Source organism: Mastomys coucha, unplaced genomic scaffold (genome assembly GCF_008632895.1).
Source record: "Mastomys coucha isolate ucsf_1 unplaced genomic scaffold, UCSF_Mcou_1 pScaffold18, whole genome shotgun sequence".
Taxonomy (NCBI): Eukaryota; Metazoa; Chordata; class Mammalia; order Rodentia; family Muridae; genus Mastomys; species Mastomys coucha.
The window spans coordinates 61,736,021-61,760,038 of NW_022196900.1; the positions used below are offsets into that span (position 1 = coordinate 61,736,021).

The 24,018-nt window shown below is 43.1% G+C and overlaps 1 protein-coding gene across 5 annotated transcripts in view; it reads left to right on the forward strand.

Moving 5' to 3' along the window:
- Pde4b (phosphodiesterase 4B) overlaps nt 1–24,018 on the forward strand; it is a 539,717-nt gene that overhangs the window by 419,136 nt on the left and 96,563 nt on the right. For all 5 annotated transcript variants that reach the window (XM_031377963.1, XM_031377964.1, XM_031377965.1 and 2 more), the window contains 3 exons: nt 6,752–6,788; nt 6,885–6,955; nt 14,447–14,496. In XM_031377963.1, the coding sequence (XP_031233823.1) occupies nt 6,752–6,788; nt 6,885–6,955; nt 14,447–14,496 (158 nt within the window). The remainder of the gene's footprint in view (nt 1–6,751; nt 6,789–6,884; nt 6,956–14,446; nt 14,497–24,018) is intronic.

Sequence of the window (24,018 nt, forward strand, 5' to 3'; positions counted from 1 at the left end):
TGGGTATGTGGGTGACTCTGTGTGTGTGTGTGTGTGTTTCTGTGTGTGTATGTCATACACATGGGTATGTGAGTGAATGTATGTGTCATGCACATGGATATGTGAGTGAATGTGTGTGTCATGCACATGGGTATGTGAGTGAATGTGTGTGTCATGCACATGGGTATGTGGGTGACTCTGTGTGTGTGTGTGTGTGTGTGTGTGTGTGTGTGTGTGTGATGTGCATGAGCAGGCAGGTGACTATGTGGAGGCCAGAACAAGATTCAGGAGTCTTTCTTTACTGTTCTCTGTCATTTTGCCTCAAGACAGTTACAGTTCGAGTTAGCCTTGCCAACCAATAAGCTTTGGGGATCTGCCTGTGTCCACCCATCAATGCTTGGTTACAGACATGCTCAATCACGCCTAGTTTTTTATGTTCACATTGGGGATTAAAACCTACTTCTTCTTCTGCAGAGAAAGCACTCTTTCCACTGATCAAATTCCCTCTTTAAAGATAAGATTATCACAAGTAGGGAGAGCATGTTTTCATACTAAAGATAAACCTCTCCCAGAAAAGTGCAGGTGCTAACATAGCACCAGTATCCTGTCCTTAATCAGAATGCTGATATCAAGATACATTAAAATCTTCCTGAAGAATGAGGACCAAAAGTTTTGTTTTGAAAATATTTCAACATAACTGCAAAAACTTTTATGTTTCCAGTTAAGGAATGTATTCTTCTCCATGTAAGAGGCTGTAGAGTTTAAATAATATTCAGTTTCTTCTGGTGGTTTGCTTTGCCAGAGCCACGCTGGAAAATTCAGCTTCATACTGGTGTCTGCATCTAGACTAAAGTGATATTCTTAAAAAAAAAAAAAAATCCCATTTTAGGAATATACATTTTCCTTTATCTAATTCCATTATATCCTTTATTTTTAAAACAAATTATTTTATTTTTAGAAGTATTTCAACTATTTTTCATTTTTATTTTACATGCATGCGTATTTGCCTAGATGTATGGCTATGCACCGCACATGTTCAGTGTCTGCAGAGGCCAGAAGGTGAAGGATCCCTGGAACATGACTCCCTGTGGGGGTTGGGAATCAAACCAAGGACCTCTGGAAAAGCAGCCAGTGCTCTTAACCACTAAGCCGTCTCTCCAGCCTCACGAAGTGCTCCAATGCTCCTGCCTCTGCTAAGAGATCCAAGAAGAGGTCATGGCAAACTCAGGTGCCCTGATGCAAAGGCTGCTGGGATGTCTACAGAATGGCCTTTCCTCGGGAGCCCTTCCAATCTAGCACAGAAGAGTTACAAATACAAACTCATTTTTAAAAAGTGGAAAACTGCACAATTCTGCCGCCTTAAATCATAGCGCTAGGAAAATGCTGGCTTTGAAATGTTTCTTATGTGAATTGTCTCTGTAGAATAAATGGAAATTACTTGCAGGTTAGGTGAGAGTAGGTGAATGAGTTAAAAAAAAAACAATGTGAATGGGGATGGGAAATGGCTCCAAGTTTTAGCAACAAAGACTAGATTTCGAGGAGGCTTTCTAGGAAGAGAGAACTAAGTACTCTTGGATCCCCGAAGGCCAGTGCAGCTGTGTTCCTCAATGTGGAGATCTGCTGGGCTCTCCTTGGTTCCTCGGCTGGAATCATTTCTGAACAAATGCCTTCACATATTTTGGTAGAGGTTTTTCAGTGGAAACACAAATAACTGGAAGTTAGCAGGGGTGGTTTTCCTGCCAGAAAACTATGGCAGAAATTTGCTCTCCACGATGAGTTTCAACAGCCCACCTGCAAAGCCACAGGGGAGGAGGTGCCATATTTTTCTCATCTGATCACCCCATGTGCAAAGGCTCAGACAGGGACCTTTCAAAAGCCACCACATACAAAAGCCTACGTGTGCTCTAGAATGAAATAAGACCTAGAATCCAGGATAAAGAATAAAAGTAGCAAGCCACTTAAATTTAAGACCTGTTTATTGATGGATGGCCAAAAAGTACAATGGGGTATCAAAGATTCAAATTAGAGCCACAGCTGTTTCAGTTGATAGCCATGGCTGTTAAGACATGGGATCTCCCTTATGGTCTAAATTATCTGTAAGCAAAGCCATACATTGATGAAGCATTGCTGGTATGCCATGTGCAAATGTGCTTTACGTATGTCCATTCATTTAGTCTCCATAGCCTCAGTGTGGTAAGAACACAGTTTTGTTTTGTTTTGTTCATTCAGTTAAAGATGAAAACACGGGACATGGAATAAGAAGGCAGGCTTGGTCCCCAGAAGTTATGACAGACATAAAATCTAAAGACCCAGGATTTAAACTAAACAAGATAAGCGTATTAATCAACGATATGCCTACCTTTCCAGCTATTAATGTGACTCACGTTCAGTCTTTCTTTTAGTGAATATTTACTTAAATGTAAGCATTTTATGAAGAAATAAGACACTTTGTGTGCCTTTATAATCCTGGAAGATATAGAAGTCAGTCAGTAGCGTTACTACCTCCAGAAATAAAGGCAACAACACTAGAGAGGCTTGTACAACACTTTGGGATGCCTGGCTAGGCTGGGCGAATGGCCTATTGGAGGAGGTCCAGCTGAGGTAAAAAGGTTAGGAAGGCAGGATGGTGTGCAGGGGAGAAGGCTGCTCTGACCAGCTTCCTAGCCAGAGGACAGAGCGAGGGCTGAGGCTGGTGAAGCGATGGCTGCCTTGTAGTGAAAGGCCTAGGAGTTGTTTTTTTGCACGTTGCAGGCAAGCAGTGTTCCAAAAAGTCCTGTAGGGAGAGCATCAAGAGGTGTCTGGTTTGAAAACCAGCTCAGGAGCTGAAGAGTGAACACATCTAAAAAAGCAGCTGGGGGCCACCGTGGCCTTCTGTGCATGGAATCTCAAGAACGAGGACTGACAGCAGTGAAGGCTTGATGGGCAATTAATAAATATTTGCAAATTGCCTGACAGGGCTTAGTGGATATTTGAGGGATGAGGCAGAGGGAAGCTTTCCGCCTAGCCACCATGCTAGATGAGTACATCGGTCCTTAACCATTAGGCTCTTCCTTCGGTTACACACAGCAATGCCTGCGAAAGCATTTTTGTAACTGCACTATACAATAGAAACTAAGTTCTACAGACTGCAGCAGGGCCACAGCAGGGCCTCTTAAAGAGGCTATTACCAGGCAGAAGACAGGCAACTGCCTAATTACCATAATAAAGACCCACTACTGAGGCCTACCTCATTTCTCTCAGAACCCCCATTTGCAGATGAAGAAGTTAAGACACAGCTTGCTTAATGTTCACAGGTGGTAATAATATCTTAGAAACAAGACAACACTGGCCAGAGGCAGGATGTGTGCTTCCAATGACCACATTTCTAATCTGTAGAAGACAGGCTGAGGGCAACTGTTAGTGCATGGCAACTCCACATATAGTAAAGAAACAGAGAAATGTGGAGTAAGTTAATAAAACTCAGAGTCTAGTGGTAAGAATCAGCATTTTTTACTGCATTTTAAAAAGCCGTTTCATGGTTAAGATATGACCTACACACTCAATGCCAAGATCCAATTGCAAGTTGTTCCATACTTGGGAGTCCTCAAGTTAGTTTGTAAAAGTGTAATGTTCCAATTCTGCCACTAGAGGGTGCTTGTGTAACAGTTCTGAATATTCCACTTTGTTGAGCAGCTTAAACTGCTTTCTCTAATGATCTGAGAAGTAAATAAATAAATAAATCAGTTTCCATAGTCAAATATTTTTCTATTGCAATTGAAGAATATTCTAAACTTGTAAAATAATGTATTATAACTTCAAAATAGTTCTGTAATCTAGAAATTTTTTGTTTCATTTATTTGGTTTCTCCCTTGATACTTGTTCTAAATCTGCTCAGATCTCTATTGGCTACTATTTGACCTACGGCATTAGGTTAGTCACTCAAACGATCTTACAGAGCCAGTGCAGGCAATATGCCAATCCGCCATCTCCCACCTAACCCCCCTCCAAAGTTTCTGAATATTCTTCTGTCCCAACTCCAAAAGGAAGTCCCCTGGGAAGGCTTTGCTGATGCTGTGCTGTGGTTCGTGTCCTCTTTAATTGTTAGTTTCTATAGTCTTACTCCCTTTCCAGATCCCTTGCCCAATATCAGTTCTATGTGAGTTGATGGGTCTGGATCTTCCTGGACGATTTGACACCGAGCTCAGTAGGTGGTGGGATGTCTGTATCCCTAAATGACTTGACTTCCCTTCAATATTTAAACACCAGAAATCCAGGAGCCACTGAAGATCTGCTTAACTCGAAATCAATTTCCCTGTGCTCCAACTCACCCTTGCATGTTATGAACTATGTCAGCTTTATCTCAAAGATCTGGACAGGAAGATCTTTCACCCATCTGGATGTTTGCCATATAAAAAAAATGCAGGCAGTTGGGGTGCAAGTTACCACAGGCCATTTCTAACATTTCTGACTTCATTTTTATTCTCTCTCCTTTTGTCCCCTTTCTGAACCCCCCCGAGCCTCTCCTTGGCCTCTTTAACTACAGACACTGCCCTGAACAAAGCCATCCCCAACCACTATCATGGCTCTCCCTCCTGCCTTAGCGAAACCTAACCCTGTGATATCGATTCCTTGTTACCACCACCATCCTGCTCCATAATGCCACCTGGGTGTCCCTGGTCACCTTAAACTCAAGATGTACCCGAAAGCTCCATGGGTCCCATGAAAATTCCCAAATCCTCTGCACTTTTTTTTCTACTCATGACTATTTTCTCAGATACTCAATTTTTAAAAAATGAAAATACTATTTCCTTATGCAAGCAAGTGCTGAATTCTAACAAGATCCCTGGCATCTCTTCGATGCATCATTTCCTGTTCCCTTCTTGGCTGCATCTCCTCTTTCTCATTGCCAGTAACCCTCTCACCGTTCCTCCCGGGGCTCTCCCTGAAATCTTGCCCCTTAGCACCCACAGCATTTTGCTTTAAAAAGAAAAAACACATTTTTGGCTTGTCTATCTCACCCCCCCCCCCCCACACACACACACACTTCACTGAAACCCCTCCCTGGCATACCTGGTCCTATGGGGTTAACTACAACATCACGGGCTTTGTCCCCCATATCTCGGGTAGGGGGACCTTTCAACCTTATTCTCTACACATGCCTATAGTAAATGTTTTCTGATAACCACCAATGATTTTATTCACTGTCTTCCCATGTGAAATCCTCTGCCATTACCATTTCTCTTATTAGTATCACATATCATTTCTGCCTTCTTAACGGATATGTCCCTGTTCCTAAAAGCCTATCTCACACACTACTGACTCAGCCAAGCCCTTCTTACTTCCACTAACCTAGAGTTAATCTCTCCTTTGGTATTCAGAATCCCACGCATACGCCCATTCAGTACCTACTGTGTGTATTTCTTTCTGTGTTTCTGTGTATTTTTTGATCTCCTTTATTACATTTTTATTTGCGAGATGGCTTCTGCATAATTTAATTTGTCAACTGTGTCATCATATGCCATCATAAAATCACAAGTGTCATGTCTCAAGCACAGATTTGGGGGAGCAAAGCAGCCTAGGTCTTCCACTTAACCAGCTATGTGCTGGATAGCTAGTGGCTACTGGTTTGAGAGCACCTGCAACGTGCTTGCCTCACAGCAGCCAGTGCACACAAAGGCCAGTCACAGAAAGAATGCTTACTGCTTGCCAGTTCCTTCTCTTGTTCTTATCACTCTTCAAACGGGGCCTGCGAAAAATTTCAGAGAATGTCTGACTACAAGGGTAGGAACTGCCACATGAAGGAGGCACCTTGCTAAAGCCCACAACAGAGAAGGGTAGACATGGACACACGTGCTCTGCAGCTCTGAAACCCAACCTCGCATGGTTTCTGGCACCCGGCGGGGGCTTAATTATTGCAGGATACCCTCATGAAGGAAACGCTACCTTTGGTGTGATGATAGAGGACAGAGGAGGTAGGCCAGACAAGGAGGAGAGCTCTCTGCCCTCAGCTTCCATGTTGCTGATTCACAGGGTGCCAGCAAATTAACCTGATATGGTGATGGTGGCCAAGGTGGTTTCCCAAACCTTCAGCTGAGAGCTTGCTGAAGGCGGTCTTTAGCAGATTAAGGGAGCAGATGCCAGTGCACGGAAAGTGCATTGTCGCAAACACAGTTTCACTGGTCCCAAGCGCAGACCGATGAAACAGGAGGCAGAGCTTAATTAGGTCTTTGAGACCAAATGAGTGTCAACTGTTACTGCTTGGGAGGCTCAGTCTGCACATTCCCGTTAAAATTTTTTTCCTTGGGTACTTTAAGAAAAAAAAAAAAAGGAGTATATTAAAAACAAAAAGTAATGGAATTCCCAGACAGAAATCTGTGTTTAAATGGTATTAAAGCTGTGGTTCAAATAAACAAAAGCCAGGAAATCCAATGTTACCCTTTAACCAGACTGTTATACCATTTTTTTTCCAGTGTGCAGTGTGCCTATGGGCAGCCCTCCCTTTGAGTTTCCTGGCTCAGGCAAGTCAAATCCCCAAGTCAGTATGAATTATAGGAATCTGGGCTTGCCATTTAGTGGAACCATATGCCCCGAGGACACATGCTTACTTGCCAAAGCTTTTAGAATCACACAGTAAGGCTAGGAGTCACGAGCTAGGTGCTGTTTTGCTCCTTCAGGTTCATGGGCTCCTGCCTTCCTCCCAGAACAAGTAGGTCACTAACACTGAAAAACTTAGTGTAGCATGTGTGTCCCAGTTGACATTCACCTGTTCTGCTTCTTTCTCTCTTTTCACCAGACACGGCGATGACCTGATTGTCACTCCGTTTGCCCAGGTATGTAGGCATCATGCTCACCTGAACTTCATCACTGGTGTGATTTTTAAATACAGTCCTTCGGCCCTAACCGATTTTGAAACATTCCCCTTACAGGTTCTTGCCAGCCTGCGAAGCGTAAGAAACAACTTCACCCTGCTGACAAACCTTCATGGAGCGCCGAACAAGTAAGCCTCATTGTTTTGCAGAATTTCAGTGCTCCCCACCCCCACACACAAAAGCACAGAACATTGAAGGGCACTGGACACAGACATTACCTAGAAACCAGCCCCATAAGTGAAGTCACAACACACAACCCATCTGGAAACATACAGTCTAAGGGTTAAGAAGTTCACTTGTGTTTCAAAGATTATCATAGCCTTAGAGGGCCATAGAATCCATGATCCTGGCAAGGGTTAGGAGAGGGCTGCGAACCTATCCATTCAACCTTTGTTTTAGAGAAGGAAATCTTGGGTGCTCAGGAATCTGGCAACTAGTTTGTGAATGTACCGTGGGTTAGAGGAACATTGGATCTGTGGCTTGATTCTCTTGCTTTTCAGTTGGTAGTTACCACAGCATTATCTATATTCAGTCTTTGTTAAGTAGTCCATCCATCATTTGTTTGACTTCATCCAGATTCTCATGAAGCAGGTGATATGAAGCACAGGTAGAGCCTGATTGAACAATTACTCTCCTCTCACTGGCCTGTGGTTTGTTCTTCAGTAAATCTCCTTGCAAGAGGAAGTTGCACACTCCTGTGGCATCTCTCCTATCCTGGTCTCTCCACTGTTCTGCAGGCTCCCACCACAGAGCATTATCTTACACACTACTTGTGTGACCAGGCCCATCTCTGGCTAGCGCATTGCAGTGGACCACTCTTTGGGATGAAGAGTAGATGCTTATACTTTGTATCTAAGATGCCTTACCACCCAGATTAAGTTAACATGATGGAACATTGGTTGTAATATATTTAGGAGGAAAAAAAAGGAATAGTTGAGCATTCCTATCTAAAATTCCAAAATTCAGATTTTCTGAACTCTGATATGATGCCAAGAATGGAGATCCACATCTGGCCTCAAGTGATAGCTTGCACATAGTTGCATTGTAAGATCACCATTGGGTTATTTGTGGAATGCGCATTTGAAACAAATGAATTTTCTATTCCGCCTTGATTCCCTTCCCTGAGATTTCTCACCATGCATATTAAGATATTCCATAATCTGAAACATAAACAGAAAAGCAAATCTGACACTTTCAACACTCAGGTACGCCCACCCAATACGTGGAACCTAGGGGCTTGGGTTTGGAGCTTTGCTTCCTATTTATTCACTTATTAATCTGTCCCTTGAATATTTATTTTATACATACTATTCATCCATGCCTGCATGTACCTAATTGCACAAATACTGGCCGTTCACTTTATATCAAACATTGATAATCTCATAGTGGTCCACACAGACAAGGTCTCTGTCCCTTTGTGGCTTATGTGCTAATAGGAAGTGCTGGTGGTTAATCAGTAAGCAGTCAGATCATGTCTCTGGCCACATGGACTGGAGCAACTGTCCAGGAGTTTTCTGTCTATCCCTCTCCACACTGATTGTGGACTCGCTCTGCCTAGACTGTCTCTTTATACCTGTCAGTATCAGATTAGCCATATTCTGACATCTTTTAGGTTGAATGTCATCTTCCTCAGCATGCTTTTCTGACCCTGCTAAGCCTACCTGAATGCTCTCAATTTGGCCCAAAAGCATGTTAATGACCTAGCACACTGTCTTTATGGGTCTTTGCCCAATTCTTACATGTGTGTGGGGTGGGGGTGAGGAGAGTGTTCTGAATGAAGAACTATTGAAAGATAGATCACTAATTATTTAGAAAACTTCTTGGAAATTTAGAAATTTCCTTACCCTGGCATGTTGTTCTCCATGTAATTGGTTTCTGAGACTATTCATATTGGCCACAAACATTCAGTTCTGGAATCTTCTTGGATTCATTCTATTTGGAAATCATATACATGTTAATTATCTTTTCTGGGTCTTGGTTTCCCAAACCATAAGATAAGGTTGTATGGGTATTTAGTGAATTAATATTCAGAAAGCACTCAACTGGCATATAGCATAGTAACTGTGAGCTATGATAACTGATAATTCATCTTACTGAACCTAGAAGGGTTTTCATATCAATTATCTCAGCAAGGATCTCCATAGCAATAGTCGTGACAGATACTGTTACTTCCGCTTTACAGATAAGGAGTCAAGGCTGAGATTAAATGACCTGAGTATGATCTACCACGCAGCTTCTAGCGAGCAGCTGTTCTACTTGAGCACAGCATCCGGACACCATTGCTGTGCTCCTCTTATTCATGACACCCGTTGACTCCTCCTGGTTGCAGAAAAAAAGCCCTCAGATGGCTTGAACGCTTATGTAGGAGCAACGGCTAAGACAGGGGACAATCAGAGAAGCTAAAAGCAATCATTAACTAAGCCAGTCTCTTTAGGAATGAAGCCCCAGGTCAGAACATTGCAGATGAGACAAGGAAGAAGTGAGAGGTAAATTTCAGAAACTTCTTTAGTATAACCATCCCTGAGACCAAACTGCTATGTCACCCTGATCCAAGTAGACAAAGCATACATGATATTCTCAATGCTATTTGTTAAGGTGGGTGTGGGTGTTCCTCCCCTATCAGTAGGCTTAGAGACAGCCTAACCCTGGTAATTGATACATGGAAGCTGCTTTCTTAAGAAGTGGGTCTTCACAGAGCTGTGTGTTCTGGATTACACAAAGCTCTGGGGAATCAAGTATCCTAAGACCCTAAATATCATACACGGAATGGACCTAGAGGCATTATCACTCTCAGACTGAGAAACATCTCTCAAACCACGACCCCTTGGGTCACATTTGTCCAAGAGAAGCCATATGTATAAAAGAGAGTATGTCTCCAGCAGCTAGCCCTTGCTCTCTGCTGCTCTTCTGCAAATCCATTCATGTGTTTTATAGAGTTAGTCTTGCCATTTATTTTTGGACTTTTTGGTTATCTTATTTTGAGACAGGGTTTCCCTCTATAGCCCCAGATGACCTGGAACTCACTAACTCATTGTGTGGCTCAGGCTGGTCTTGACCTCCCAGTAATCGTCCTGTCTTAGCTACTGAAGCACTGGGAATATGGGTCTGAGCTACTATCTCCAGCTTGATCTCAAGTATCTCTATAATCAGCATCAAAGGGCAAAAACTTCAGCAAAGGGAGATCCTCTAGCGCTTCTCCAATAGGGGCTGAGAGTACTTCTGTGAGGTTCTGGCTAAGACCTGTGTGTTGGGCTTAAACCACAAATGGACCAGTATGGTAAGGGTAGGTTGGAAAGCTGAGGGTCCACTGACACACTCCACTCTACTGCTATGTAGTCAGTGTGCACTAATAAATAAGAAAAGAAAGCGAAGATAAGATTGTCTACCACGGGTGCACTTGGCATACAGAGAGCCTTCCCCCTCCCACCCACATGCATTAACTTATGTTAACAATTGGAGCTGTAAGATCCATGGAATTTAGAAGTTGCTTTCTGGGATATTTAACGTGGGTTCCAGGGTACCACTCCCTGTCTTGAATGTAGCATTTAAGCAGTAATTATGTCCTTGGAGTGGTTTTCATGAGACATCTGGCTAGTGTGGTTTATTATGTGAAAAGGAACTCCCACACAGAGCTATACTTCTCCTAACTTACGGTTTCTTTTATCTTTTGGCTCTTAGCTCTGTATAAAGCGGCCCATTGTCTGCCGGAGCTTTGCCACCCAAAGGGTAAAATCTTAAAATTTCTGCTGAGGAGGTTTCCTTTCACCTTAATGAAATGAGGGACCAGGCCTGTATTTCTTGGCTGCAAATAAAAACCTACACTTCCGTTGTCCCAGGAGTTAATTTTGAAAACTGTAGCTTTCATTTGAGGTTCTTAATCAGAGACATTTTCTTGAAGTACCTGATGTCTTCTCAAAGACCGGTGGTACTGGTGAGAGTGCTCACCACCCAGTACCCAAGATGGCCTCTCCCATCATCCAGCAACAATGACTGATATGTGTGGCATATCAGTGTCAGACAAGGGAATCACGTCATCTTTGCATTCACAGTTCTTCAAAAGTATAATTTGATCAGAATGTACATATTCATTCAAAATTAATAGCCATTTTCTTCAGTGTATACCTAGAATGTCTTTCAGAGATTTGTATATTTTGGCATGGGATTTAAATTAGCTGAGAATCATAAAATCTTGAACACTCAGATATGGAAAATATCTAGCCAAATTCCCTCAGAGAAAGAGAGGAAATATATGTGAGCCCCTCACACAGGACCTCACACACTGTAAATCATCAGGAAATAGTAGTTATTGCCTGCTTGCCCCAAGTGAGAAAGAAACTGAGGTTCGGTGAGTTACCAGGGGCTACATACCTGGAAGGTGCCAGAGTCTGATTGGGGTTAAGATTCTTGGCTTCTGTTGTAGCCCAGTTCTTTTTCCACTACACAATTCAGGCTGGAAGCATTAACTACTGTGGCCAAAAACTTTCCCTGTTCCTATCAACATCTTCAGCAACCAGGTAAAGAACTTGTAATCACTCTTTTATAAGTTACAGACTGCTTGAAACCAGGCAGCAGATATTGTTTCTGTTCCCTTGGGCCCCTGAGTTTTCTGGCAGGCAGTCCCATGTCTTACCAACAATAATGTGGTTTTCAGAAACCATCTATTCATTAAAGTGTACTGAGTCTCCTTTCTGGACCACTTATCAAGAAGAAGTGATAAACCAAGTAATCACGGCCCTTGTCTTTCCTCCCATACAGGAATACTTATCTGAATGAACAGCTTTAAGTAAAAGCTATGCTTTCACAAAATAACTTCCAAGACAAAAGAATTTACAAGAAATTGTGGAAAGAATTAGATGATATGAGTAGCTACTGAGAAAGTAGGCATTTCTAACATTTAAGAGGTCCTAGTTTGAGATCTTCCTTCACAAAAGCCTCCTGGGGGACTCAGGAAGCTACGTAGGACAAAAGTTCAAAGGTGCTGTGAACGCATTAGATAAGTAGTGAGGTGTTCATCACTCTGATGCTGTGCCAGACTGCAGGGGCGCAACTAGGAATGAGACCCAATCTTCTCTTACATTCCTTACAATGGTGCTGAGGGAACAGACAGGAAGATGGGAGTTGAACTATAGTCCAAGAGTAGAGTAAGTGTAGGGAACTACGTTCCAGCATTAAGTGCAGGATGGTCTCAATACAGTCCTAAGTTATACAAAAGAGTCAGCCTCCAAGACACATGGCCTCAGAGTCACAGCCATAAAGGAGACCATGCACAGCAGACACCCTACGAACCAAGACAGAGCACCAAGGCACCATGAGGGATTAGAGAGAGGAGGGACAATTTTCCATTAGGAATATGGTGTCCTTTGAAGAAGATTTGTAATCTTCAAAGGTATGTGATGTTTAGTGTCGGGAGAGTTTCCCCAGCCAAAGGATGTCCCGTGCATCAGCAAGGGAGGGGCAGACTGAGTTCAAAGCAGAGGAGGAGACCCACCGGGGCTGAGCAAAGTGTACATCAAGTTTTCATGCATCTGTTGATCTAGCACGCCACTCAGTGTTACTGTGCACTTGGCCTAGAAAGGCTTTCTCGGGTAACATCCTAGGACCCAGGAGGGACTAAGTCTTCCCTTGCCTACATGAAGTTTACCTTTAATCTAGGGAGTTATGTATCAAACCCTAATTAGACCATTCATATTTTAATTACAATCTTGGGGTTCAGCAAGGGAGAAGTATGAAATGCATGAGCACACAGCCAGTCTGTGGTCTGAGATGAACGGTCGGGCACAGAGAAAGTCTAGTGTTAAACTAGAGAGGTATGTATGGTGAAGACAGAAAGCTGAAAAGGTTTTGTGTGCCAGGCTGGGGAGTTTGGAATTGGAACCCTTCTATACATTCACAAGACACCAATTAAAGGGACAAGTGATTTAAAGGGGCCCCAGAAAATGAAAAGAGAGCTCAATAGAGCAGCACCGGGAAGCAATTCAGTGGCACCCTACTCCCTCATACATACACAAGACCATCTTCAGGCTCCTGGCAGGAGTGTTAGGTTAAATAGAAGGCAAGTGGGGCCCATATCTGAAGAGTTCTGCTCAAGCTGTGGTGCTGCCAATGGTTGATCCATCCATCTCAGCTCCAGGTCTGACAAGTCCTCAGCACTGTGTGGATCTCTTCTTCTCTTTCCTATGGGGAAAATCCTAATTTTTGGGGGGAGGGAGGTTTCCATTGTCTCAATAGTCTAATAGTCAAAGGGATAAGCCCAAGTGTCTGTCTTTGGGATATCGTCACTAATGTCAGAACACTTACACTCGGAACTACTGGCCTACATCTCTTTCTTGATCATCAACAACATCCTGTGTGGAACAGTGGGACAGACTACTGCCAGGGCTTCTGAAGGGGCATCTGAGACCATCAGTGTTGGTAGCATCTGAGAGCTTGCTAGAAATACAGGCCTCTCTCTCCACTGCAGGCCACTGTATGGGACCCCAGAGGCAATGCTGACTGCAGGTCACTGCTTTGAAATCCCAGACACAGGGCTGCTTCTGGTCTACTAAATCGGAAGACCAGAGGCAGGCCGGAGCAAAATATTCTAATACGTCTGGTAGATTACTCTGTTGCACTCTGAAGTTAGAGGTCACTGTTGTATACTTGTATAGGGAGGGCCTCCAGCAATGCACTGTGAATCTTCAAGAATCTGATGGAGAAATTCTACCAAGCACCAGAAAGATGATGAGACCAGCAAATGGCTGGGGGGTGTGTGGGGGGGATGACAGGAAACAAGAAAAAAAAGTTAGTATGAAAAGCCTATGAGATAGCACTTTCTCCTAGCTCTACCCCTGAGAGGCAGAGACAGATTCCAGAGACTTGCTAGCCAGTCAGTCTAGCCAAACAGACAAGTTCCAGCTTCAGTGAGAGACCCTGCCTCCACCCAGAACTACATGGAAAAGCACATGTGCATACATGTGCACATATGTGCACACAAAGATATATCACAAACACACAAATAAGAGACGTTGTCCTCTTTGTAGAATATGGGTTGGTTGGCTGGTTTCATTTGCCTCTTGATATGAACATATGGTGAAAAATAGCACCCTCATTTCTCCATGAAAAGCCAGTACATCTAGTTAAGAAGCCCAGATCACTGTGGGCTAGTTGCTGTGTGTGGCATTTGGCAAATGAGTTGCCCTCTCAGACATCTCAGTTTCCTGAGGTGCAAATAAGGTACATCTCTAAGTATCCCTCTGGCTGTGACTTTCTGTCCTTAAAGAACTGGGATCCATGCTGACTTCTGAACTGAGACCTCAGCAACTGTCTTTTTCTGAGAGGCTCTTCCAGAAAACCTGAAATGGGGGGGCTGCCAAGGGACCTGAGGTAAACAACTTCCTTCCTGGGGAGTTGTTGCATCCTGATGCTGTGCAGAGGGAAATTCCAGGCCATCTGGATGTGAGAGAATTGCAATCATCTACCCATGTTCCAGGAGCCTGCCTTCCGGTGATAGCCTTATGTCACTGGATAGCTCATTAAGCCTTGGAAATCTCCTGGGGCATCAGGAATCATGGAAGGGTGTGTGTGTGTGTGGGGGGGGGGGTGTCAATGCATACTCAGCCCCTTTTTTTGCTTCTCCACAGGAGGTCGCCAGCGGCTAGTCAGGCTCCAGTCACCAGAGTCAGCCTGCAAGGTAGGCCTCCTCCACGAGATCCATCTCTGCATTCCAAAGCAATTATTCGAGAGACTGTCATTGTGCCTTTACATGCACACTATACTCCTCAGAAGCATGTCACATGGTGACCTTTTTTCAACAGTGTACCTTCACCCCAAGTGAAGCCCAACTAAAAATACTTCAAAATAAAATACCCACTGTGTGCCTAGGGCTTCACAATGAAATGTGTGGTCCTGTCGCTTCCAGAAGAGGAGGCAGCAGCTGTATGTATGTCAGGAGTGCAACTTGACCTTAGTTTGCTGACCTCGATGAACTCCGGGAGTGCTAACCTCAAACATCCCCCCACAGAGTGCCCACGGTAGCCCAAGGTCCCCAAGGCACATTAAAGGGTTTCCTCTTAGCATCAGCTCTAGCTATAAGTTGCTCTGCCTCCTAGCCAGGTGTGAAACCAAAGGCTTTTTCTAGGTCACAAAGCATTTCCCTTGGAGGTTGTCCAGCGTCGTTCCTCTCATCTTTCAATTACGAGCATCTGCTCTTCCTGTGTATCGAAGTCCACTGAGAAGAAGGGCCTCCTTGGAGGAACACCAGAGAGATATTTCCAACATGTATTTGTCACATGCAACCACTTAGGTGACTTTGTTGAAGTCATGAATTCCACTCCCTTGAACCTGTCCCATTCTTATAGCAGGAGAGTTCAGCAAAACACCACTAGAAAGGATGATCCACTCAGCATGGTCCCCTGATTTCTAACAGTGCTAGCCCCTTCCTCCATACTTGGATACTTCCTCCTCGGATGTTGTGTTCTGTTAGTATGACGGCCATAAGGATCTCAGAAGTGTCATAAATTACTAACTTCTGAACGAAGGGAACAAAGGCAGTGCATTCCATTTGCTCGTTGGCTTCTGAAGCACTCACAGAATATGCTTTTAAAACTTTTAGAAGGAAAAAGATGTAGAAAAAAGGTCAAAGAAAGACATGAAGCAAGGTGACTGTACACCAGAGCCCTGTGATATGAGCTAGAAAGAAGGAAACAGTGTTCTGCCCACAGACTTCAAAACCTCGGCATGCTGATGGGCCACTTCCGTTAGGTATAAAAAGAAACGGAGTTAGTCTTAGTGTGTAGCTGTGCTAGATGCTGAGGAGATCAAAGGAGCTGTTTTGAACCTCCTGTTGTTTCATCTTATTGGCCTGCCCACGAGGTAGCTTTGTTTGCCAATTCTACCAACATGTTTCTGATACCAATTTGAATATTTTGAACACATTTCCTGTTTCTTGTAATAAATATGGACATATACCAGGAGGGTGTATGGCACTTAGGGTTCTATAAATTAACTCATTAGCAAAAACAGTTTGAAAGATGTTTTATGATTATTGGCACATTGACTACAGCTTTGGCAACTGGAGCTTTCTTAAGTGCCTTTGAAACAATGGAGCAAAGAAGTAAGGATGCGTCTTAAGGCAATTTGTTTTTGTCTGTCTTTGTGGCAAACTACAACACTCCTGGGTTTTCTCTGGGCAGAGACTGTGGTGGTACCAATTATTACGTAATTACTGGTTTCGGAATCTTCTCAACGGTAAACCACAGCCAGAAGAGGAGAGAGGAGACACACATCCCGTGTTTTGTTCTTATTATCAGCTGAAATAAGTCGGGCAGATTTTTCCTGTTATTTTAATATTTATCAGCATATGACAAAGAGGCATGTTTAAATAGAAACTTTAAAGGGGAATGAAAAATACATGGCTTTGATCGAACAGCATGGAGCACTAGAGCACTGTTTTAAAACGTAGGCGTTTATTGAAAATTTATGAAAGAAATCAAGTGTGCATTAAGAATTACTGAATTTGAACTCCTACATTTTGATAGAAATAAAAGGTGTAAGAAGTACAAAACTCTGGCTGGAGAGACAGCTCAGAGTTTAAGAGCATACTGTCTGCTCTTCCAGGAGTTCTGAGTTCAATTCCCAGCAACCACACGGTGGCTCACCACCATCTATAATGGGATCTGGTACACTCTTCTGGCCTGCAGTCATACATGCAGGCAGAATGTTGTATATATAATAAGTAAATAAACCTAAAGAGGAAAAAAAAAGTACAAGATAATAGTTTGAACATATTCAACAATGGAAGCAAACAGGAGAAGCCAGATGGCAAAAGATGGCTCCCTGCAGCATCTTCCTCTCCTTGTTCCCCCACCCCCTTGTTCTCCTCTCCCCATCCTCTTCTCCTCTCCTACTTTTCTTCCTCCTAGTTTTTCTTCTCCTCATACTCCTCTTTCTCCTTCTGCTGTTTCTTCATTCATATAAATTAAATGTGATTCTTCAGTTCCAATGAATTTTTCCAAGCCAGGTGAAGTTCCTATACTTACGGTGAGACATTGGGTGACAAAATTTCTCAATCAGAGCCAGCTTTCTCTCTGCTGGACTAGATTCTCAGATCTTAGGGCGCAACAGAAAAGTCTTTTCTTTGAAATGACAACTGTTTTTTTTTTTTCTATTTAGCATGGTTGTTCCTATTTTTTCGAGGATTTAGTTCTGGGGTGCACTATGGTTCCCCAGTGTGGTGTGTCTGTCCCACTGGAACCTGGACTCCTGAGGGCAGAGATTGTGTCTTTCTCATCTCTTTATAGTGTGGTAAATTATGTCTACATGGCAGGAACAGAGTAAATGCCAAACTACCCACAGCTACATCAAGGTTGGACTTTATTTGAAGGAAAGCACTCATAAAGGTAAAACGTAATAATAAGCCAATAGCTCTGCATCTGAAGAGAGTATTTGCTTCTGTGCTTCTGTTTTTCCTTCATAATCTTTATCACTTACTGAACTGAAATTAGAAGGTGTTGGGGCTTATGTATGCCATGTTCATGCAGTTTTGAATAAGAAAGAATAAAGCCTAAGAAGGCAACATTTTGCTGACAAAGTAGGAAAGCCACCATTCAAAAATGGAGGGCTAAATCTACAGAGAGCAGTTCCAAAGCCTGAGCATGCAGGTTTGGGAGGTCATAGTGATTCCTCGTGAGTGTGTTAAAAATTCTGAGGTTTGCTCGGTGGTGGTGGTGGTGGCGCACGCCTTTAATCCCAGCACTTGGGAGGCAGAGGCAGGTGGATTTCTGAGTTCGAGGCCAGCCTGGTCTACAAAATGAGTTCCAGGACAGCCAAGGCTACTCAGAGAAACCCTGTCTCGAAAAAAAAAATATCCTGAGGTTAAGGAGCAGCCCAACTTGGATAACAGCATCACTTTCTTTTGAATTCGTGAACTCTTGGGGTTTTTTTTTCTATATAGGACTGAAAAAGAATAGAATAAAAGAAAAGAAAGTCTAAAACAAGGCAGGAACTTCAATTCTTTCACCTGGGCATATTCCACATAGAAGACTAAAAACTCAAGATATCCCAAAGGAAAAACAAATTAAATAATTGAAACAAATCAATTTGTATACATATGTGTGGCTATGTGACAACTGCCATGCTTTCCACATACCCTCTATCCTGTGCTCATGTGTACATTTCATCCACACTTTTGACTATGTCATGAGAGAACCTACTGAAAAAATAAATTGCTAAGTGATCATGCCTTTGCAGACGGAATTTCTTCCTACCCAAAAAGATTAGAAATGTATTTTTTAATTGAAACTCTCACCTCTGTATCACATAAATGACTTGATTTGCAAAAATATATATCATGTATAGAATTTTGTAGTAGCCACAATAATGTGTGGAGTAGGGTATTCTATTATAATATTTTGTCTAAAATTTACCAAGAGCCATTGGTGCAAATCACTAATATCACCACTTGTAATAGAGCTGTTTTAAAAGTAACCCAGAAGTTGATGGATCATCCAAAATGGCAGCCAACCATGTCGATGAGATAACTGAAGAGCTGCCTGGAGATCTCCAGGCCAGACGGCCGCAGACACAGCGTCTATCTCAGCTTGGGTGTCTGTAGCATTAACTGTAGTGATTTTCAACATGAGTCAATTAAAATATATTTCAAGGAAAGAATGTATTTGGAGAACTAGGATGAGGAAGCAGAAGTCTTCCAGTAAAGCGTAAAATGTGCTGACCTCTCTGCACAGCAGCCTTAATTAAGGTTTTTTTTTTCCTTTGGGGAGGCCATGTCTTCCAACGTAGCTTCAGGGCCGCTCTGGAAGGGGTGACTATGCAGCTGATAAAGCGAAGAAGAGACCTCCTTTCAGGAAGCCTATATCCCCACACTACTCCTCACTCATCGTCACTTAGTTTTGATTATTTCTGAGATCTCAGTAGATGTGCCAGATGCACATTTTGTTCAAGAAGTAGAGCAGGGGCTCAGTACATGGTCTCTGACCCTGAACAACTCAGAAAGTCAAGGCTTTGCTAGAACTGCCAGGGCTGGGATGTGAGAAGGACTGCTGTATATGGGCAGAGGTCTCTCTGAGGACCACGGCTACGGCCTGATAGCTGATCCATGTCAGCTGACTGGAAAGGGAGGCCAGCACAAGCTGAACCTTTGCTTGGTTTCTGCATTAAGCAAGAATGGTCAGGCAGGATTACAACACATGGGCAAACAGAAATAAGATCAACCATCTTATCAAAGGCCCTGACCACTCAGGACAAAAGAGGACCTGAAGGAAATTACAAAAAGAAACGGAATATATAAAAATAACAGACATTTTCTTCAGTGTTCGGTATGATGTGGGTAACCCGAAATGCTGGAACAATCTGCTCAGTTACACACCATATGTAAAGGGCCTCTATATACAAAATGAAGTCATAAAATAGAACTATACCAGAAAAGCTGGGAAACTCCCAAGATAGTTCCCCAAATGGTTTGAAAGAGCCTGTTTTGTCTAAAATAGCCATCCTATAAACATTTACCCCAGAACATGAACACTGAGCTGCCTGCCTGGATTTGCAATTATTTCATATATGTCTAAATTTAAGGATGGCTAACTGCAAAATCATTAGTAAGGCAGCTAGAGTGAGAACAGTGAAAACTGCTCCCTTGGAGCGAACATAGCTAAAAATAAAGTCTTGCTTATTAGTGGCCGCATTCCCTTGTTCAGAATTAATTTCTTCATTTAGCAGGAAAAATTTTTTCCTCATATTAATCAGGACCTGGGGGACCAGCAGCATCTAGTCTCTCAGAATTTGCAGAAAGAGCCAAGTCCATTCCTCATGGACTCCACATCGTGTTTTCGCACTGCCAAGAGACACCATCCACCCCCTTCCCCTGAAAGCTGGAATCATGCATGTTAGTAAGTATTTCAGTTATGCCATTGACGTCAATGGAGTCATTAAATAGATTGCTGGCCCTCCCAGAGGCAAATCACTGCCAGGGACCTAGATACAGACACTTTTTTTTTTTTTGCAAAGACAACCATCAGGTTTTGCTATGAGAGAGAACGAAAAGTTTACACTGTAGCTGACTTGTCTCCAAACAGTTTCTTTTTTGTCCTTTGCATTTTAGTTCGGGCCTTTCTTTCTCTTTGGTTACAGTAGACTCCAAAAGACACCTAGATATTGTTGCCTAAATGTTTCGTGCACAAATGTATCTCCTGTAATTGAGAGCGGAGAGGAAGATACTGAACTTAAAAAAAAAAAAAAAAAAAAGGAGTCTCTACTACTTTGCTATGTTCAGCCTATCTTGATGTTAATTCCGTGACACCCATTGTTCTAGCCAAATCGCTGTTGTCTGCTACTGAAGTTATTTGACTGTTTGGATCCTTAAACAAACAGCTTCCTTCAAAGAGGCACCACACAGTTTGCCTTTTCTGCTGCCTCTTCACGGGCTCAAAGCTGTAGCCCTCATCTCTGAAATCAATCTTTCTGCAGCTAGAACTGCTGTGGCACTGAGCCTCGGTGGCAAAGGGTGGAGAAGGAAGGCAGGAGGACAAACTGGTTCTCATGGCTGTCTCATCTGCAGCAATGCACCCACAGGAGGCTATCCACGTGCCTGTGTCCTCCCAAACCCCAGCTGCTGCCCGCCTCAAGCCTGATCACGTAGCAGCTTCCAGGCCTGTCAGAGGAAAGCCCTTCAGGACATAGCTGCCTCTTCCCGGGAATGCCTGCCGGCTCTGTTTACCTGAGCTGCTGTTGCAATGTCTGCCAAGGACTTGCTCCACACCTGGACTTTTCTACCACTGAGGCTCAGAGCCAGAAAGCCACCTTCATCAACTCTTCAGATCTGGCCCCCACCATCTACCAGGCAGGCTGTCGAACCTACTTCTCACTCCAATCCTTGCCCTTCTGCTCCATGGATGGTTCCCTTCCTTTATTTATCCCTAAGGGTGTAGAGAAATGCTAGATGCCTGAAACTTTTGGTAACCCTCTTGAGTCAGATGGAAACCCAGGTTCCTTGTCCTTCCTGCTCTGTCACCTTTTCCTGCAGTCCTGGCTTGGGAGAACCAGGACTGCACAACAATCATTTCTCTCTCATTGCCAGGACAGCCAGCTCCTTTAACCACTTTTCTTCTAGTCTTTTTATCTCTCCTGCAGTAAAGGACTTTGTTTTTCCTGTACCCAAAACATATGGTCACCTTCCAAAGAGGTTTGATGTCTATTGCACATTCTGACCCAGCCTTTTTTCTGGTCTAGCATGCTTCTTCTAAACCCCATTATTGGTTGTTCTGTTATTGTCTTGTTTTGGTTTTAGGTGGTATGTGTGAGTGTGCATGTGTGGGAGTGTGCGTGTGCTCGTGCTCGTGGATGTGTGTGTGTGTGTGTGTGTGTGTGTATGTGTGTGTCTTTGTCTCCCTTATTGCCCCACCCCTACATTGCTCAATTCATGGTTCTGTGAGCTAAATATGCCAGTCTCCTGCCTCCTGTCTTTCCACACTGACTCTTTTCCCAGGGCTATATATGTTTTCTGCTTCTTGAATTCTTGAGTGACAATTAAAATAAACAGGTATTTCAAGCTAAGGCCGAGTATATAGTATATGTTTAGAAAATACCACATGATTTATCCATTTCCACCTGGAATGTACATTTTTATCATTTGAGACTACTCATCTAGCATCTTCAGATTGTGTTCCTATAACGTCCCATTCGATTATTATCTCAGAAACTTTTAATCAGTGTCCCAAAATCTTAAGATAGTACTTGAAATAGCTTGCTTTTTTCTCTAACTGAACCATGAGCATCTCAAATTCATATATGAATCCTCTTGTTTTATGCTCCCAACTAAGAATGTAAAACCTAACTGATGCCCAATAAATGCTAATGTAATGAGCAAGGAGCCGTGAATGATTGCCCGAGCTTGAGTCTGAAACACTGGAGGAGCTCAGCTGCTTCCTTGGGTTTGTTCAGGCTTGCCTAAATCTCTGCTGACTCTCAGAACATGCGCACAGTGCTGAAATCCCTGGCTAACCTTGATGGCATGTGACGCTCAAGGCACGTGAAGCGAAGGCTGTGCTATCACTTCAGTACAAAGTAACAAAGTTACAAGAAATGGAAACAAGCAAAATGACTAAATACATATAGCTTATCATAATAAACTATACTATTCTCTCAGTACCCACCACAGGGCCACAAAATGGGTGCTTAATAACTTATTGAGTTGGACTGAGTTAGGAATCTGGATCAGTCTCTCCAATAAATTATCCCCCAAAGCTTTATTTTCTTATCTGGAGAAATATTATTGTTATTGTATAATATACTGTTACAGTAAATAAGAAAGGCTATGTTGGGGTGGTTATGAGGGAGCTAGAATACCCATTCCAAATTCTAGCTCTGACTACCTTGTGACCCTGGGACAAATTACTGAATCTCTCTGTGTCTCAGTTGCTTCACTTGCTAATTAGAATGCAAAGTGCACATGCCCTATAAGCTACTTATATGGATTAAGTGACTTGACATAGGCAAAACAATGAGAAAATTGCAATTGGCCTTCTAGAGCATGCATCACATGACCTCAGCATGCTTCGTGTGGTCTAGTTCATTGCAGATGATCAGTATGGGAGAGCTAAGAATCCAGGACTTCTGGTATCAGTAGGGAACCAGAACAGAAAGCACCATGGAAGGTTCTGGTTGACTTCTCATCCATGGTAATATGGTACGTCCCTCCCCCTTATCTTCAGTTTTGGTTTTTTTTTTTAAAGATTTCAGTTATCCTTAGTCAACCTGGTCCAAAAGTAATTAAGTGAAAATTCCACAGAGAGGGAAATTCATAAGCGTACAGTCTCACGGCCTTTGAGTATCGTGATGACATTATTACATCTGGATCCCTCCTACCTGAGGTGAGTCTCTGCTCATTCTGCAGATCCATGCTTTATGATCTACTTTGCATTAGTTCCTTAGTCACCCTCTGGGTTGTAAGATCGGATGCTGTGCCTCACAGTGCCTGTCTTCAAGTAACCCCATCCTCACTTACTACAGAAACTATTCTATTTTATTGTTTACTCTTGCTGATCTATGACTGAGCCTAACTCTTAAATAAACCTTCATCACAGGTATATTATTGTAGGAACAAACAATACATGCAGGGTCCATTTGGGACTTCCTGCAGTTCTTGGCATGTCCTGGGGTCTTGAAATATGTCCCCTGAAGATAATGGGAGATGTTGCGAGACCTGAAGGAAAGCTTTCTTAGTTTAAAACACTTTTCCCCCTCCTTCCATAAAAAATAAAATAAAATAAACATCTGGTTATGTAGAAATCAACTCTGAATTGAAGACAGGATTCTCTGTGACATATATTAGAAAGACAGTAAGAGGGAGAATGAGCTAGTAATGAACATGTCAGGATACTAAGTTTGGCTATTACCCTTGAAAACAAACTGCCAAGAACAGCAAATGGCTCTGATAAGCCAGACTTCAGTTATCTGAACATTTTTTGCATAAACCCAGGAGGATGTCACTTTGTGAGATAGCCTGAGTACAGCCACACAACTCACTGCAACTGCTTAAATCCAGCTGTCAGGATTTGATACACACCTTCCTAGGCACAAGATTTTCCAGCACAGGCAGCTCAGCAGGGAATAGAATTTGAAGCCAGCTCAGAGCTGCCCTTGGGAGACAGGTAAAAATCGAACTAGCAGAACACCACATGGGAAACACTTAATACCAGGACAGGGAACGCTCCCTCATGCATACCCTACCTCCCTTCTCCTCTCCACATGGGTAAGTAGATCTTAGCCTGCAGGAGAATGAAAATGAAAAGTTCCTAGGAGAACGTCATAGAGGAAGGAAGGAGCCCTTCTTAGTGTCCATTTCTACTCCCACATCCTCAAGACAGCATGATCCAAGAGACAGGATGGGTTCTGCTCGAGTCTGATCATTGTGGGCTGATTCTAGAGCTGTTCTCAGAAGCCAGGAGGATTTCAGGGAAGTGTTTCACTGGAGAGAAGAGAAACAAAGCAGGGACTGTCCCCTTGAAATAGAGAACAGGCAATAGAACTCACTGGATCTGAGCTTATTGTCTTGACTTCCTCTCATCCAGAGCTATTGACAAGGACCAAGAGTAACACTCAGACGTCTGGGTACATTTCTCATCCCTTTCTTCACTGTGTCTACGAAGTGAGCTGAGGCCATGGTGGATATCTGACTCATTTAACCAGCAAAGGCAGCCAC